This window comes from Somniosus microcephalus, chromosome 7 (genome assembly GCF_052327205.1).
Source record: "Somniosus microcephalus isolate GS21.2 chromosome 7, FLI_Smic_1.0, whole genome shotgun sequence".
NCBI lineage: Eukaryota > Metazoa > Chordata > Chondrichthyes > Squaliformes > Somniosidae > Somniosus > Somniosus microcephalus.
This window is the reverse complement of record NC_140993.1, coordinates 250,023,502-250,040,516: the sequence shown is the minus strand read 5'-3', so window position 1 is coordinate 250,040,516 and position 17,015 is coordinate 250,023,502. Positions and strand designations below refer to the sequence as shown.

The 17,015-nt window shown below is 45.4% G+C and overlaps 1 protein-coding gene across 2 annotated transcripts in view; it reads right to left on the bottom strand.

Moving 5' to 3' along the window:
• LOC147115224 (uncharacterized) overlaps nt 1-17,015 on the bottom strand; it is an 83,212-nt gene that overhangs the window by 18,443 nt on the left and 47,754 nt on the right. For both annotated transcript variants that reach the window (XM_085993597.1, XM_085993598.1), the window contains 6 exons: nt 16,082-16,126; nt 15,943-15,996; nt 15,782-15,835; nt 15,595-15,648; nt 9,501-9,572; nt 9,377-9,412 (listed from right to left, as the gene is read on the bottom strand). In XM_085993597.1, coding sequence (XP_085849723.1) covers nt 9,377-9,412; nt 9,501-9,572; nt 15,595-15,648; nt 15,782-15,835; nt 15,943-15,996; nt 16,082-16,126 — 315 coding nt within the window. The remainder of the gene's footprint in view (nt 1-9,376; nt 9,413-9,500; nt 9,573-15,594; nt 15,649-15,781; nt 15,836-15,942; nt 15,997-16,081; nt 16,127-17,015) is intronic.

Sequence of the window (17,015 nt, the reverse complement as noted above, 5' to 3'; positions counted from 1 at the left end):
CACATTCTGGGTGAAAAAATTTCTCCTCAAATTCCCTCTAATCCTTCCATCAATTACTTTAAATCTTTGCCCCTGGTTATTGACCCTTCTGCTAAGGGAAATAGGTCCTTCCTATCCACACTATCTAGGCCCCTCATTATTTTATATACCTCAATTAAGTCTCCCCTCAGCCTCCTCTGTTCCAAAGAAAACAACACCAGCCTATCCAATCTTTCCTCATAGCTATAATTCCCCAGCCCAGGCAACATCCTCATAAATCTCCTCTGCACCCTCTCTAGTGCAATCCACATCCTTCCTGTAATGTTGTGACCAGAACTGCACGCAATATTCTAGCTGCGGCCTAACTAGTGTTTTATACAGTTCAAGCATAACCTCCTTGCTCTTACATTCTATGCCTTGGCTAATAAAGGCAAGTATCCCGTATGTCTTCTAAGCAGCTTATCAACCTATCCTGCTACCTTCAGGGATCTGTGGACATGCACTCCAAGGTCCCTCTGATCCTCTGCACTTCTCAGTGTCCTACCATTTATTGTGTATTCCCTTGCCTTGTTAGCCCTCCCCAAATGCATTACCTCACATTTCTCCGGATTGAATTCCATTTGCCACTGTTCTGCCCACCAGACCAGTCCATTGATATCTTCCTGCAGCCTACAGCTTTCTTCTTCATTATCAACCACACGGCCAATTTTTGTATCATCTGCAAACTTCTTAATCATACTTCCTACATTCAAGTCCAAATCATTGATATATACCACAAAAAGCAAAGGACCCAGTACTGAACCTTGCAGAACCCCACTGGTCATGTCAGCAGTCAAGTTGCTGGGAGCAGAGGCAATGGAGGGAGCACATGGATGGGGGAGATAATGAAAAACTATGGGATCATTGTGGGCTGGGGCATGGCTTGGAAGAGAGAAGGAGCAAAGGATCAGAGTTAAAAAGGTAGGAGGAGGCAGATGCAGAGCCACTGTTGCAGATAGCCTCAGTTTTTGACACAGAGAAGTTTCCTTACATTTATAACGCAATGTGAAGGTCAAAGAAGCACAATGAGGAGAGGTTGGAGGAGATGCTTGGTAGTGGAGAATCAGAGATTAGGGTTGTTTCTACTCCAAAATAATGTTGGAGTTGTAGGTGAATTTAGCCAGTAAAAGGAAGAGCTTGTATTCAAACCTAGTCCAGCAGTGGACTGCCAGGCCAGGTACATTTCAGCTTACAACTAGTGAATCAGAGGCCACAAAGATGACTGTTGTTCTAGGGGAGTGATGCGGGAGAGAGACATTCAGAGATCTAAATGGAACAAGGCTTTTAAAAGTGGAGGTGGGGCAATTATAATGGATCAACAGAGGTGTCAATATCATTACAGACCAGAAAAAGATTAGAGATTGAGAGTGTTAGCGAGAGGATTGAGGTGGGGTCGTTTTTTTTCCTCCAAGGACCGAAAGTGGAAGAGATTTGAGCTATCGGGCAGAGGTGTAGAAGGAGGGATAGATGAAAATGGTTCTATCAATACAATACAATACAATACAAATCGCTTTATTGGCATGATAAGGTACATCTTATGTTGCCAAAGCATCAAAATACATTTATGGTTGAACACATAAACGCGGTTCCATTCATACAGTGTATAAACAGGTATACCCCTGAGTTTATAAATATACATTCGCCTTGTTTATATATACTCGTCTTAGTTTACTGGTTGTCCCTCTGTTCATGGCAAGCTGTAACATAGTGTGCCGCCAGTGTTACACAGCTTCTCTCCTCCCCCAGTAGGAATGGGAGTTTTTGGTTGTCAGTCAGATTTCTGAATTCAGGGCATATTTGTGAGAATTTTTGGTAGAAATTCTCTCTGATGCCCTGATATTTTCCACAGGCTGTGAGGAAGTGCATCTCTGTCTCAACTACTCCCTGACTGCAGTGAGAGCATATCCTGTCTTCTCTTGGCAGCCTGGTCTGCCTGTGTCTGCCTTTTTCGATCGCTAGGCTATGTTCGCTAAGTCTGTACCTTGTCAAGGTTCTTCTCAGTTTGTTATCCTTTACCATGGTCAGGTAATCAGCTATGTTGTATTGTCTGTTTAGGGCCAAGTAGCAATTGAGTTTGCTTTGGGTTTTTGTTGTTTCTGCCCAATATGACAGATATTTTTCCTTTTGCTTAGTGACGATTGTGTTGGGTCGAATTCTTTGTGTTACCCTGTCACTGTCCTGGGACTGGTTATTGTTAGTATTGTTATTAGTTACTTTATTGAGTCCCAGGACTAGTTGACTGAGGGTATTCTTCTTTATGGTCAGCTCTTGGCATTTCAGGGCGTCGTAGTGATAGCATTGGGATATCAGTGAAGGAGATCTTGCAGCCCTGTGCAATGATGAGGTTCAGAGGGTGGCAATGTGTGTGTGTGTGTGTGTGTGTGTGTGTGTGTGTGTATATGTGAAGGATCAGGTTGAATGAAATGAGGAAGTGGAGGTAGAAGAGAGCGAGTTAAAAAGGAAGTTCAAATTACTGAAGATAGGAAGTCGCTTGGTGCAAAGTATGAGGGAAACAGGATGGAAGAGATTTTAATCATTAAAATGCCTGGGGACTTAGGTAGACAAAAGATAAGGAAGATTTTGAAAGGAGAGGTGAAGAGTGGAGTGTTTAAAAGTAGAGAAAGAGCTGTAGAAATAGGCAGATAAGCCAAGGTGGGAATAGAAAAGGATAAGCATGTCATTGCTGCAGTGGTTTGGGCAGGAGATGTGGTGGAGTCAGAGGACACTTCAATGGGGGAAAAGAATTGCCATCAGTAAGCCAAATCTCAGTAATGTCTAGGATCTCAACAGCTCCTCCACAATGAGATTGTGGATGATGCGGGACTTATTAGTGAAAGAGCAGACATTTTTGAAGGACTCATAGACATATATAAAACACTAAGTAGAATAGAAAAGGTTAATCCTGAGCACTATTTAAAGTTAATCCAGGATAATGGGACAGAGGTACAAACTTCTAAAGGGCAGGATTGGTATCAGCAAGCCCTTATAGAATCATAGAAATTTATGGAACAGAAGGAGGCCAATCAGCCCATTGTGTCCGTGCCAGCCGAAAAAGAGCTATCTAGCCGAACCCCACTTTACAGCTCTTGATCCTTAGCCTTGTAGGTTATGGCACTTCAAGTGCATATCTAAGTAATTTTTAAATGCGAGGATGGTCTCTGCCTCTACCACCCTTCAGGCAGTGAGTTCCAGACTGTTGTGTATGTACCTTTAAGAGAATAACTGGTCTCAGACTGCAATACCGGCAGTGACCACCCCTGTATAAAAGGCGCTAGAGAGCCTCTGTTGGTTAGTTTCGTTTATGCCTTTCACCAGTAAAGACTTGTTTGTTTCTCTCCTGCTAGTCCGTGTCTCAATCATTCACGGACTTAACACTGGCGACGAGTTAGAAAGAACTTACCTGCAACTCAGCAGCAACTCCGACGACGTTGAAGGTCGGAAGAAAAAAAAAAGAGTCCATTGAAACTCGAGGAACGGGCGTCGACCGTCAATCATCGGGTTCAAGGCTTTGCAGGAGCGACTTTCCAGAGCCAAGCTGGGTTCCTCGGTCCATGGTTTCCCAGCTAATCGGGCTGGTGGCAGGTAGTACTCTGATCCTTCCTGGGCTGCAACGGGGCCGGGCAGCGAGTTGGGAAGCAAGGAGAGAGAGAGAGGGTGGAGCATACAGGGCGCGGCCGGTGTTTCGAAGCTGGGCAGCGTTCGGACCTCAGAAGAGGGAGGGAAGTGTTCCAGAGGGTCTGCTCCACGACGGGAAAATAATAAAAGAAAAAGAATACGCGCAAGAAACCGTGGAAAGCAGCGCTAACAACAGCGGGGAAGAAGGAAAAGTGCGGGAGGCGCCATTTTGTTAAATCAGAGAAGAAGGCAAAGCGCGGGAGGCGCCATTTTAGATTTGCAAGATGCCGAAGACTGGCTGTATCACTGCTTTTGATAATACATTAGAGGACTGGACCACGTATGTGGAAAGAGTCGAGCTTTATTTCGAGGCAAATGAAATAGCGGAGGGGAAAAAGGCATCCATATTGCTAAACGTAATGGGCGCTAGAACGTACGGCCTATTGCGGGATCTGATTACTCCAGCCAAACCGAAGGCGAAGAGTTTTAACGAAATTGTTGCTGTTCCACAGGAGCACTTAAACCCTGCACCGCTGTTGATAGCAGAAAGATTTAAATTCCACAGGAGAACTCAGCACAAAGATGAGAGCAATGCTGAGTATCTTACGGAACTACGCAAGCTATCAAAGCACTGCCAATTCGGAGCAGGACTGGCAGATACCCTACGGGACAAATTTGTCTGTGGACTCCTGAGTGAAGGAACACAGAAGAAGTTACTCGCAGAAAAAGAGCTGACGCTAGATAAGGCTTTCAGCGTGGCAGTATCGTATGAAGCAGCAGCCAGGGGAGCTGCAGAAATTCAACAAAAACCACAGGAATACAGCACCCACGAAATGACACGGGGATTTGCAAAATGTTATCGCTGCGGCAGAACTAACCATGACCAGAAGGACTGCTGGTCCAAAGACAAAATATGCAGACAATGCGGGAAGATTAGACACATTGCACGAGTTTGTAGGTCTGGGAAGAAGACCAGCGACAACAAAAAGGCTACTAAGGAACCGTACAAGAAAGTACAAAAGATGACGGACAGTAGTTCCGAAGACCAGATAAGCGATAGTGAATCCGAGAACAGGAGATTAAGCTGTCTCAAACTTCACAATGTAATCGCAAAAGAGGATCACCGGACCATTTGGGTCACCCTCACGATAGCAGGGTCCCAAGTTAAAATGGAATTGGATACAGGATCAGCGCTAACCGTCATGAATCGACGAGACTATGAGCGGCTATTTTCACACATACCCTTGAGAGAGACATCCATCGTCTTGACGATGTATACGGGGCAAAAAGTATACCCGAGGAAAAATAAGGGTGCCTGTCGAATACAATGGCAAGAAAATACGGAAATTGTATCTCTACATACTGCCAAATGGTGGACCACCGTTATTGGGACAGGAATGGATCAGGAAGATAAACTTAGATTGGCATTCCATTCATGCAATGACGGTGGACGGTAAAAAAGATGAAGATGTCACTCCTGGACGATTGTCAACAATCTTAGCTAACGCCAAAGAGGTATTTCAACAAGAACTGGGCACGCTTAAAGGCGTAACCGCCTCGTTAAAAATAGAAGAGAATGCAGTTCCCAAGTTTTTCAAAGCGAGACCGGTACCATATGCAATTCGTCCAGCCGCCGAGGCAGAGCTGGAGAATCTGGAGAAGGCGGGCATGTTGTCTAAGGTCGACTGGAGCGAGTGGGCGACATCCATCGTTCCTGTCATGAAAAAAACGTTAAGCAATAAGTCCGGAGAGCCAAGGAAGATTCGCATCTGTGGGGATTTCAAGGTGACGGTGAACCCTGTCCTTCACACAGTACAATATCCTCTTCCAAGGATAGAAGACATCTTCGCCTCACTGTCTGGAGGGAAACGTTTTACAAAAATTGACCTAGCACAAGCATATTTGCAGATGGAGGTTGAAGAGTCCTCTAGGAAGTATCTCACGATAAACACTCACAAAGGTCTTTACCAATATCATCGATTGGTATTCGGAGTAGCATCGGCTCCGGCGATATGGCAAAGAGCGATGGAACAAGTCCTGCAAGGGATTCCGGGGACTCAGTGTTACTTGGACGACATCCTTGTAACAGGTGAAGATGACAGTGAACACCTTAACAACCTAGAACAGGTGCTCACTAGACTACGGGAACATGGGCTGCGAGCCAACCGCCCCAAGTGCAAATTTTTAAAGAAACAGATATCGTATTGTGGCCACGTGATTGATGAAGAGGGGTTACATAAGTCCCCTGACAAAATTGAAGTGGTTGTTAAGGCCCCAGCACCTGAAAATGTGTCGCAACTGAGGTCATTCCTCGGGTTGGTGAATTACTATCATAAGTTTTTGCCGAATTTGTCGACAATTCTGCATCCACTGAACGCCCTGCTACGAACGGGGGTAGCATGGAAATGGAGCGATGATTGTAAACGTGCTTTTCAGAAGAGTAAGGACTTAATCACTTCGAAGGAAGTATTGGCTCACTACAACCCAGCACTGCCAATCAGGCTGGCGTGTGATGCGTCTCCCTACGGCATTGGGGCGGTACTGTCACATAAATTCCTTGATGGTTTGGAGAGGCCGATAGCTTTTGCGTCACGCTCGTTAACTTCTGCCGAGCGTAACTACGCCCAGATTGACAGAGAGGCCCTCAGCCTAGTGTGGGGGGTGAAGAAGTTCAATCACTATCTGCACGGTCAAAAATTTACTCTACTAACCGATCATCAACCTCTTGTCTCCATTTTCAACCCTCAGAAGGGCGTACCGATAATGACAGCACAACGGCTGCAGAGATGGTCCCTTTTCCTAGGGGCACACCAATATGACATCGAGTACAGGGGAACTAAACAGCATGGAAATGCTGATGGATTGTCACGTCTACCGTTGCCGACGGTGGAAGAAGAAGACCTTGCAGTGGATCCAATGGAGTTATTCCACTCGACCATAGTCGAATGTCTCCCTGTGACGAATGCAAACATAGAAAAGGAAACACGGAATGACCCGACACTATCACGGGTCTATGATTTAACGGTGAAGGGATGGCCAGCACATGGCGAACCATTGCTGCCAGCATTTTCGTCAAGAAGAGAACAGCCGTCAGTGTGCAGAGGAACCTTGATGTGTGGATCCAGAGTAGTAATTCCACCTAAGTTGACGGATAGAGTGCTCAATGAGCTTCATGAGGGTCATCTGGGTGGGGTAAAAATGAAGAGCTTAGCCAGAGCGTTTGTGTGGTGGCCGGGAATCGATAGAGAAATCGAAGAGATGACCAAGAGCTGTGCAGGATGCCAGAAGGTCCAAAACGCCCCACCACAAGCTCCTCTGCATCCATGGGAGTGGCCCTCATCTCCATGGCAAAGGGTGCACATTGATTTTGCTGGTCCCTTCATGGACTCGATGTTTTTAATTGCGGTGGATGCACATTCAAAGTGGCCAGAGGTAGTAAAAATGTCCTCAACCACCACGGAAAAAACTATCGCAGTTTTATGAACCATATTCGCCAGGAATGGGCTGCCTGAACAGATTTGCTCTGACAATGGACCACAGTTTGTGTCTGAAGAGTTCCGGAGGTTCTTAAAGAACAATGGTGTTAAGCATTACACATCTGCCCCATATCATCCAGCCACTAATGGATTGGCCGAGAGGTTTGTCCAAACATTCAAGAAGGCTATCAAGGCAATGTGTAATGAAGATATACCCCTACAACACAAGATGGACAACTTCTTGTTTGCCTACATGCGGTTACCAACCAAACTCCAGCCATGATGTTCTTCAATCGAAGACTACGATGCCACTTGGATTTGGTTAAGCCAAACGTCCGAAGAGATGTGGAGAACAGGCAGTTTCAGAATATGAATGAAAGGCCGACCAGGAGTTTTAAGATAGGTCAACCAGTTTTGGCCCGGGACTACCGCACTGAGAAATGGCAGCCAGGAACGATTTGTACACGACAAGGACCTCTCATGTATACCGTGGACATTGGGGAGAGCATTGTAAGACGCCATGCTGACCAGATTCTAGAGTCACTGGAAAACGTCAACTCCACACCACGATCTGATACACCTGGTAATGAAATCGACGTTCCAATTGCAGCTACCGCAGAACCGGTAATATTGGAAGCAGATGAACCAAACAACGACATTGATTTCGACTCAACATTGCCAGAAGAACCTGATACTCCAAAGAGGCGTTATCCCGACAGAATCAGGAAGCCTCCTCAAAGACTGAACTTATAATTGCTTAAACTTAACCAATGTATCTAGCAACAGTAATTGTGATTGTAATTCGTTATCATTAGTGTTAAATGAATGTTATGTACTGTTTATCTAAAAGGGGAGGAATTGTTGTGTATGTACCTTTAAGAGAATAACTGGTCTCAGACTGCAATACCGGCAGTGACCACCCCTGTATAAAAGGCGCTAGAGAGCCTCTGTTGGTTAGTTTCGTTTATGCCTTTCACCAGTAAAGACTTGTTTGTTTCTCTCCTGCTAGTCCGTGTCTCAATCATTCACGGACTTAACACAGACCCCCACCGCCCTCTGGGTGAAAAAAGTTCTCCTCAACTCCCTTCTTTAGCAAAATAGAGCAATCAATATCAGGAATGGTCCTCCAGGAACGGTAGTGGAGACAAAAACCATTCAAGAGGTAGTTGGATGCTATGATAGGTGATTTTGGTGGAAAAAGTAAGTTAAAAGGGCTGAATGGCCTTCCTAATCTGTAATTAGAACTGAATAAGCCTTGTGATTTTCCTCATCTTAGTCCTCATCAAGACTCTCACCACAATAGCTGTTCTTTTAGTTTATACAATCTTTGAATGTTGCTGTTGCTGTTTAATCTTGCTTAAATTTGTGTTTGACTGTTACTAACTAGTACGTAAAGAAAGAACTTGTCTTGATATAGCATCATAACCTCAGGGCATTCCAAAGCACTTTACATCCGATGAATTACTTTTGAAGTCCAATCACTATTATTCAGTAGGCAAAGACAACAACCAACTCTACACAGTAAAGTCCAAAAAAACAACAAATGAGATGAATGGCCAGTTAATCTATATATTTTTTTAAAGTGGTGTTAGTTGAGGGAGGATTATTGGCCGTGATACCTGTGTTTTCTAAATAAAATTAAACAGATCAGTAAAGCACTGGGAAGTCAAGAGGAAATTTATACTTCAAATGGCTCAGCAGTGAAACTGCAAGTGATCAGCTCAACTTGACAGCAATGGGTAAGGACCAGGGCACAGTGAGCCAGTCGCCCTCAGCCTGTCTCCCCTGTGCTGTCCCAAACATTTAATCACCTGCGAGTGGTTGCTGGTGTGTGCAACATACTTCACCGAACTGAAATCAGCCAATTGCTAGCCCTTTGTACAAACAGCGCGAGCTGGGAAAAAACCTGATGTCCACTCCAAAAGTGGCCAGTTGGCATCTAAGGGTAGAGGGGTTCCTCTGAGATTTGAGAAGAGGAGGTTCCCACTACCTACAACTTTGACCCCACACTGTACCTCACCACTGAAAAAGACATTTCCATTTTATTGCTACTGATTGTGAAAAGAGCTTGCTAAGCAATAGAGCATGCAGCTGTTGCAATGGAAGGTGCACCTTCTTTTTGTACAGACTGATGCCTTCTTCTATACTTTGAAACATGTCTCTTGCACCAGCAAATGGCACCCTGTACTTGGTGCCAATTTATCATGTTTGACTGCAGGCCTATATAGCTGTTAGAATTCTTTTGTATTCCCATTGCAGATTCTTACCTTCTGGCCATTGGGACCTTGGTCACCTTGTGCACCCTATGATGAAAAAATACAACAAATGAGATATATTTTGCAAAAAGGATGTTTTATAACTGATTGTAGCTTCAATGGCAAACCTGCTCACCGGTAAGCCTTTCATTCCCTGAGCACCTGGCTTTCCAGGTATTCCAGGTTCCCCTGCATCACCTTTAGGCCCCTGTAAGTAAGCACAAAAATCATAAAAGGTGTTAGTTGAGGGCAAAAGCACTTCAGTAATCAACCTTTATTTTGCATTCAAATAATACCTAATTTCCAACAAAATTACAAATTAAAAAACTTTAAAAAAACTTCAGATTTCTGCATGAATCTATTTTCACACCAACCGCATGTCATGACTCCCCCCCACCTCCCTCTCCATCCCTCCACCCCTGCTCCTCCCCCCGTCTTCTCTCGGGTATCACTGTTTGTCTGTTCATGAGTAAATAGGGCACCAGAGGAGAGTTTTTAATTGGGATTATTTTCAGACAGATTTTTGGGGGCCAAACAACAAAAATACATGCAGATAATGACTTAACATTCCTAGAATGTACTCCTTGCTTTTGATTTTACATAAGCCTGTTAATTATTCTTGACTTTAGTGTGGTTGGATAACATTTTACACTTGATGATAAATGTTTGTGAGTACACATGTCGACTGTTGAGAAAACCACAGGGTTTCTAAGTGTCCAAACTCTTCAGGCTTTGAAACCCGGTGTCTCAGCGTCACACATGGATAACACCAAATGACTGAAGAAAAGACGAATTTAGAACGCAAGTATTTTTAAAAGCAACAAAAAGCCATTCAGCCCAAAAGCCTGGGAGACCAAATGCCTACAAAGAAAAATGAGAAAAGGAAAATCAGTTGTAGTGTGCATTCATGACATTGAAAAGGCCAAGTACAGTCAATCAATTGAAGTGCGCATATATGTATTTGAACATTACTCTATTTATTCATCAATGCCATTTTATATACTACATGAACTATTAAGTTGACGGTCATGAACTGCAAGAAAGAGCCATGATATATATTTGAGATTTTTGTGATCTTAAAAGTGTTTGTTTTAATAACAATGCACGGTTGAATATAACTCCGGCCACAGACCATTTCATGACTGTTGGGAATACTAAGGAAAATTTACAACAGCAAATGTATGGTTTTTTTTAAACTTAGTTATTAAAAGACACATAATTTGAAGTAGCAACAATATTGGTGCTGTAGGATATTGGCTTGTGTCCATGGTCGTCCACATGCTGCGGGAGGTACTGTGCACGGGGGGGGAGGGGGGTGCGGCAGGGCGGAGGGAAGAAGATGGAGGGAAAAGGGAGGGGGTGAAAAAGGCAAAAAATGGCTTTACAGAATTGCACTAAATTTATTTCCAATTTATACCAGGTTTGGCCTGTTAGGCTAAATAAATAAAACAGCACAAGCAATTCATTTCAATTAAAACCAGAAATTACACTCCCCAATGGCAAAGCAGGTCAGCGCACCATTTGGTCTGCTTTTTGTTGAACCAAATTAACTGTGAATTAACTGTAACTTGATAAAACTTTAACTAAAACTTAACAAATTAAACTAAAATTTGGTTTGCCGGGGTGACGATGCACTCCAGTCCCCGCGGCACCCACCGGTCTCGGAAGGCCTCGAGCGTGCCGGCGGACACCGCGTGCTCCATCTCCAGGGCCACCCGGGCGCGAACATAGCTGCGGAAGAGAGGCAGGCAATCGGGCCAGACGACCCCCTCGACCGCCCGCTGCCTGGACCTATTAATGGCCACTTTGGCCAGGCCCAGGAGCAGTCCTACGAGGAGGTCCTCTGACCTGCCCGCTCCCCTCTGCACCGGGTGACCGAAGAGCAGGAGCTTGGGACTGAAGTGCAACCAAAAACCAAGGAGCAGCCCCATTAAGTAATGGAACAGGGACTGCAACCTCACACATTGAATATACACATGAAACCACTCCTCTAGGCCGCAAAAAAGGCAGGCGGCCTGGGAGAGTGCACCATTTGGTGCAGTAAGTACTAAGCCATAAAATCACAATTGCTAGTCCTTGCTGAGCTAGCTGATCTGAGCTGGGGCAGTAGTAGGAGTACTGTAATTGGTCTAAAAAAAAGTCTCTGATTGTATGGAAGGGGTTCCTACTCCTCAGCAGTGACCCCTGCTGGAATGTGTGTATGTTTGGACATTAGGGAAGTACAGGCCGTGATCCTCTTGTATTTGAATAACCTGCCAACACTCATTGAGCTCGATTTTGCCAGGTGCGAGGAGGCGGGATTGGAGGCGTGTGAGTTGTTAAAAGCGCCAAAAATGACAGGCGGGCCCGAACCCTCCTCCATCCCGCCTCTGAGCAATTTTCCCAAAAGTGTGTTTTCTGACCCCCTTTTCATCCCGCCTCCAAGAGGCGGGATAGGCCCTTAAGGCCCTTAACAACCACTTAATAGCCTATATAATCCCATTTTGAGAGGCCTTTCCGATTTTTAGTAATTCCCCCCATCCCTCATGCCTCCTCTGGAACACGCCAGGTAATCCTGGTGGCCTCACAAGTGAATTGCTTACGAACAGCTGCAGCTCCACCATTACCAAGGACTTTTCACCAATGATCATTTGCAGGTGGCAGAACTTTGTTGCCTCAGGTCTGGGGGAACTTTTAGCAGGCATACCCACTGTTGTGGAAGTTTGGAGCCTGACACCCATCTCCAGTGTGACCTCCTGGGAAATCCCTCTCCCCACCTTGACTAAGCGCTTCCTCAACTGAGGCATATATCAGAAGCAGGCGACCATTTATTTCCTTTCCTCCTGGACATCAGATTTGGGTGAAGACCAGCCGCGGCAGCAGCAGAACCATGAGCAACAGCAGCACCAACAGCAGCAGCAGCAACAGGAGCGCCAAGCTGCTAGTCACCCACCTGAAGATGCACAGGCCAGAATTCGCCAGAGCGCGACCATATTGCTGCCCGGGATGCAAGGGACGCACTCATGTTGGTCACATTTGCTTAGCCTGTACAATCAAACACTTTTGCCTCGCACCTTCTTACCAGAGCATTGACAATGGACAAAAACCTGCGGATTCCTATCACTCTGACCACCATACTGACAATTGCAAGTCGCTCTAAGCCCTCAATGTGAAAGTCCCATTTGTGAAATGACACAGGCCACAACTTCAACAATTTGCCATCAGAATTTTATCACAACAAGCAACTGGTGGCATTTCAAAAATAAACATAACATAATACCCAAGTGACTACTTGTGCATTATCTTACGCATGCTCCTATGTGGTGCTTCCCCTGTGGCTTCAGCAGATGTGGAGGCCCCTTGCTCACCACCTTGCTGCTCCTGCCTCGACACCTTTGGTGGGCGTCCTCTGGGGTTGCGAGCCTGTGAGGGCTCGGCAACAGTCTGCTGCTCCTGCGGCTGTGCAAGGGTTGAGACGCCGATCTCAGTTGGGTAGGGACTCTGGTGGGGCTCTGACCGAGGGCTCTGCAGTGGCATGGTCATGTGAGCGCTTGGAGAGGAGCCCCACTTCCTTGTTGTCTGCCACCAACATCCCTCTCATGGGTCAGCCCCACTTCAGAGCTAGCAAGTGGCTTGACAGCACCTTACTGCACTTCAGGGGAGCCATGAGGACCCGTTTCTGCACTGGAAGTCCTACTCCAGAGGATTTCAATGAAGGTCTGGTTTCTATGCTCAGTAGCTGACCATCGCTCCTCAAAAGACCATGTTTTCTACACTCTGGCAACTTAACTCCTCCATGGCTGTAGCCATCCTCTCCTCTACTGTAGCCATCCTTTCCACGGAGGTTGCCATCCTTTCCGTGGTGATGCGTTCATGCGCCAATGCCTCCACAAAGGCTCTGCTCATGTTCGTGATGGACTCCTCCATTCGCTCGACACTCGCAACGACTCTGGAGACAAAACCTGCCAGAGACTCCTGCACCTGTTCCTGAAGTTCTAGCACTGCTCTAGTTCTGGGTGGACCCGGAGGCACAGGGTCAACATGCAGCTGAGCCGAGCTGGCAGAGTCCTGCGCCCTCCGACGAGGACTCTCCACTGCTGTCCCTCTCTCCACCATCTGCTGATGCTCACTTGTGAGCTGTGATACACCAGGTGCCAACACTACTTTATCTCGCGAAGATGCCACCAAGGTGTGAGTGTCTGCACTGGTGCTGGGTGCGCCGAATTCTGCTGAGGCTGCGCCCTCAGAGGTTGCAGCTTCCTCTGAGGAGTCTTGAGGCTCAGGCTGTTCCTCCTGGACAGTGGGGATGGGGGCTGTTGATGTTCCTGTGGGGGAGTAAAGGAAAGAGTTAGAGATGTGAGGTCAAGGTTACATGAACATTGAATAGTGCAGATGATCATAAGTCAATCTGTTAGAGCATCAGATTCATTATCAGTGACTCATGCAATGTCAATGAGAGAGATGCCAAACTATTCTGTCACCAGCTTGCTGCGATGCGCCCATCTGTCTCTCCCTCACTTGGGAATCCTCCTCGGTCCCGGCAATTTCCAGGGCCGCCTCCTCCCAGGCAGTGAGCTGGGCTACTGAGGGTGGCCCTCCTCCTGTTCTCACTCTTTCCCTCTTATTGTGGGCTCTCTTTACCTGCAATGAGGGACACAAGTGGAGGTTGAGTGAGAATGAAGGAGTGTAGATAATCCATAGCACAGATGCTTAGAAGGATACAAAGGACCATTCCTGTGTGTTGAAAGTTGTTGTTTTCATGGCATCACAGTGTTAGGGAGTGTGAGGGCTGCATGGTCAAATAGTTAAGTGAATGTGACCTTCGAGAGAGAGGGAATGGGTAAGGGTGCAGGCATGTAAGTGTCAAGTGGCAGGTGGAGGAAGAGGTTGGCAAAGCAGAGTGCTGGTGAGGAGAGGCGATGGGGATCAGATTGAGGGTGATGGGAAAGTCATACTCACTTTTCCTGTGCGGAGAAGATCATGAAACCTCTTCCTGCATTGCAGCCAGGTTCTGCAGCTTAGTGAAATGGAGTTGACCTCCTGGACCACTTGCAGCCACACAGCTTTTGTCTGTTGGGGTGGCTTTTTTCTCCCTGAGGAAGGGAACAGCACCTTCTTATTACATCTGGCTCCATGCACCAGAGCTTGGAGGGAGGGCTCATCAAATTGAGGTGCACACTTTTGCTTGATCGTGGACATTGTCGGGAAATCAACACCTTCATACAATTTGCAGAGCCTTTGCAGTCTCCAGAAGAAGCAAGGCTGCTTGCAGGTCTTAAATCCAGCAGCACTGATGATGTCATCGGAGGCAACTTTCTGTATGAAAAGACTCATTGGGCCAGGTGTTCCCACACGCAGGAAATCAATTGCCGAATTAGGAGAAAATCCCACTTTTTCAACACTTCAATTAGGAGTCGGGGTCCTGACACGATTTCCACCTGACACGCCCCAGCCCGCCCACACTGACAAAACCCAGCCCATTGTCTAAGCTCACACATGAAGCACAACTGCTTGGGCAGGTTACTCAAGAGTGACCAGTCGGTACCTGTGAATCTATACGTCAACATTAAGAGTTACTAGTTTTAGGAGAAGCGCTGAGAGAAGAGGACAAAACTGAAGAAACAAAAGCCAGAAATTACTAAAGAATAGCCTTATAGGGATACATCATCTTCTTCTGGCTCTGGGAAGGGATCAAGTAATTGTGAAATGACCAATTAGCTGAACAAGGAGTGGTATGGGCAGGAGTACTTGTGAAGATGGGAGCAGTGCAGCAGATAAAGCAGGTTAGCATTTAATCACCAATTTTGAGTGCAGGGGCCAAATGTCACAACTTCACTTGTCTCAGTTGGTTAAGTTTTGTTACTATTCTGGATGAGGCACACAGAAACAAAGTGCTCTTTTGCACATCAGAGGGAGAGAAAGGGTATCCTCCCCCTGCTTGAGTTGTATATCCAATCTCCGAGCAATTTATGCCAACATTGCTTATGGAGAAATCTAGCTCCCAGGATAGCCCACCCTATCACCTGAAGGAGAGCACGGGGCAGTCAGTGATTTGAAAAGGCTGTAAACAAACGTACAAAATAGACCTTTTGATAAGTAACTGTTGACAAGGTAATATCCATTAAGTATTCCTCTATGAAGCTATCTAACAGAATGGATGCAGATTAGAAAATTCGTTAATAAAGTAATGGATAAAGTTCCTGTTGTTCCAGCACAATATTTTAAGTTGTAAAATAAAAAAGATAACTTACCGGAAAACCATGCGGGCCTTGTGGTCCTCTTGGGCCTGGGTCCCCTCTATCTCCCTACATACAAACAATGGAAAATATTCCTCTGGTAAATACCCTGTGATAGGCAGATAACTGACAAACATGGTCCAAATCTGGTATACTTTAAAATAATCTAATAAACAGTGTAGAATTAGATTTGCAAAAGCACCTTTGCTCCCATTTGTCCAGTTTCACCTTGTAATCCTCGTACTCCCAGAGGGCCCTGAAATCAAATAACCAGGATCATTTGAAGTTTTTTTTTCTCTCAGCTGTACATTTTCTTTTAATATCACTTGTTTAAAATATTGCTTCTAGTCAACTTCAACTTACATCATCACCTGGCACACCATCACTGCCAGGGATTCCAGCAAATCCAACTGAACCCTGACGGAAGACATATTAAAAAAATTGGTTTTCGATCCATGACACATAAATATTAATAACTCCGTACCAAAAACTACGCATTTACCTTTCTGCCTGGAATTCCTTTATGTCCTATTGGTCCTGAAAAGCCCTACAAGAATAGGGTAAAATAACATTCTACATGTCAGTAAATTCTCATAAAAACAGTCTTTTACCAGTCATTAAAATAAACTGATGCAATCACACACCGTGTGCATTATGTAAAACTTACCATTGATACCTCTATCACATGCATTCATGCAGAGAGATGTATGTCAGTTGTACAGGAGACATAAATCACTTACTCTGCTGTACTCAATGTAGATGTTAGTATAATTAACAGCGATTTATCTCACCATCAAACCTGCACTCAACTATCAGATGCATTGGTCTTGAAGGTGTACAGTTTAGCCAGTTTTAATTGTATTATCTGATCTAAACTGAGTAGGTTGTATAATAAAATAAAACCAGAAAATGCTGGGAACACTCAGCAGGTCAGGCAGCATCTGCAGAGAGAGAAAGCAAGTTAACGTTTCAGGTCGATGACCTTTCATCAGAACTGGAATAAGTTAGAGATGTAACAGGTTTTAAGGAAGTAGAGGCTGGGAAATGGGGGAGGGAAGGAAAGAACAAAAGGGAAGGTCTGTGATAGGGTGGAAGGCAGGAGAGATTAAATGACAAAAGGGATTATGGTGCGTGGCAAAAAGAGATGGTAATGGGACAAGTAAAGAAACAAAAGATGGGTCTAGAGGAGCGGAGCTGTAAATGACAACAGCAGAATCGTTACCAGCACCTGCTGTCTGAAAAAATGCGAGTAGTTGTATATACTATACCTCTTGTAACCAAATAAGTTGTATACTAATTATAGCAGAGCAGCTGGTGGGAGTTAATAATAGAATCATAGAATGGCTACAGCACAGGAGGCCATTCGGCCCGTGCCGGCTCTCTGCAAGAGCACTTCAGCTAGTCCCACTCCCCTGTCTTTTCCCTGTAACCCTGCA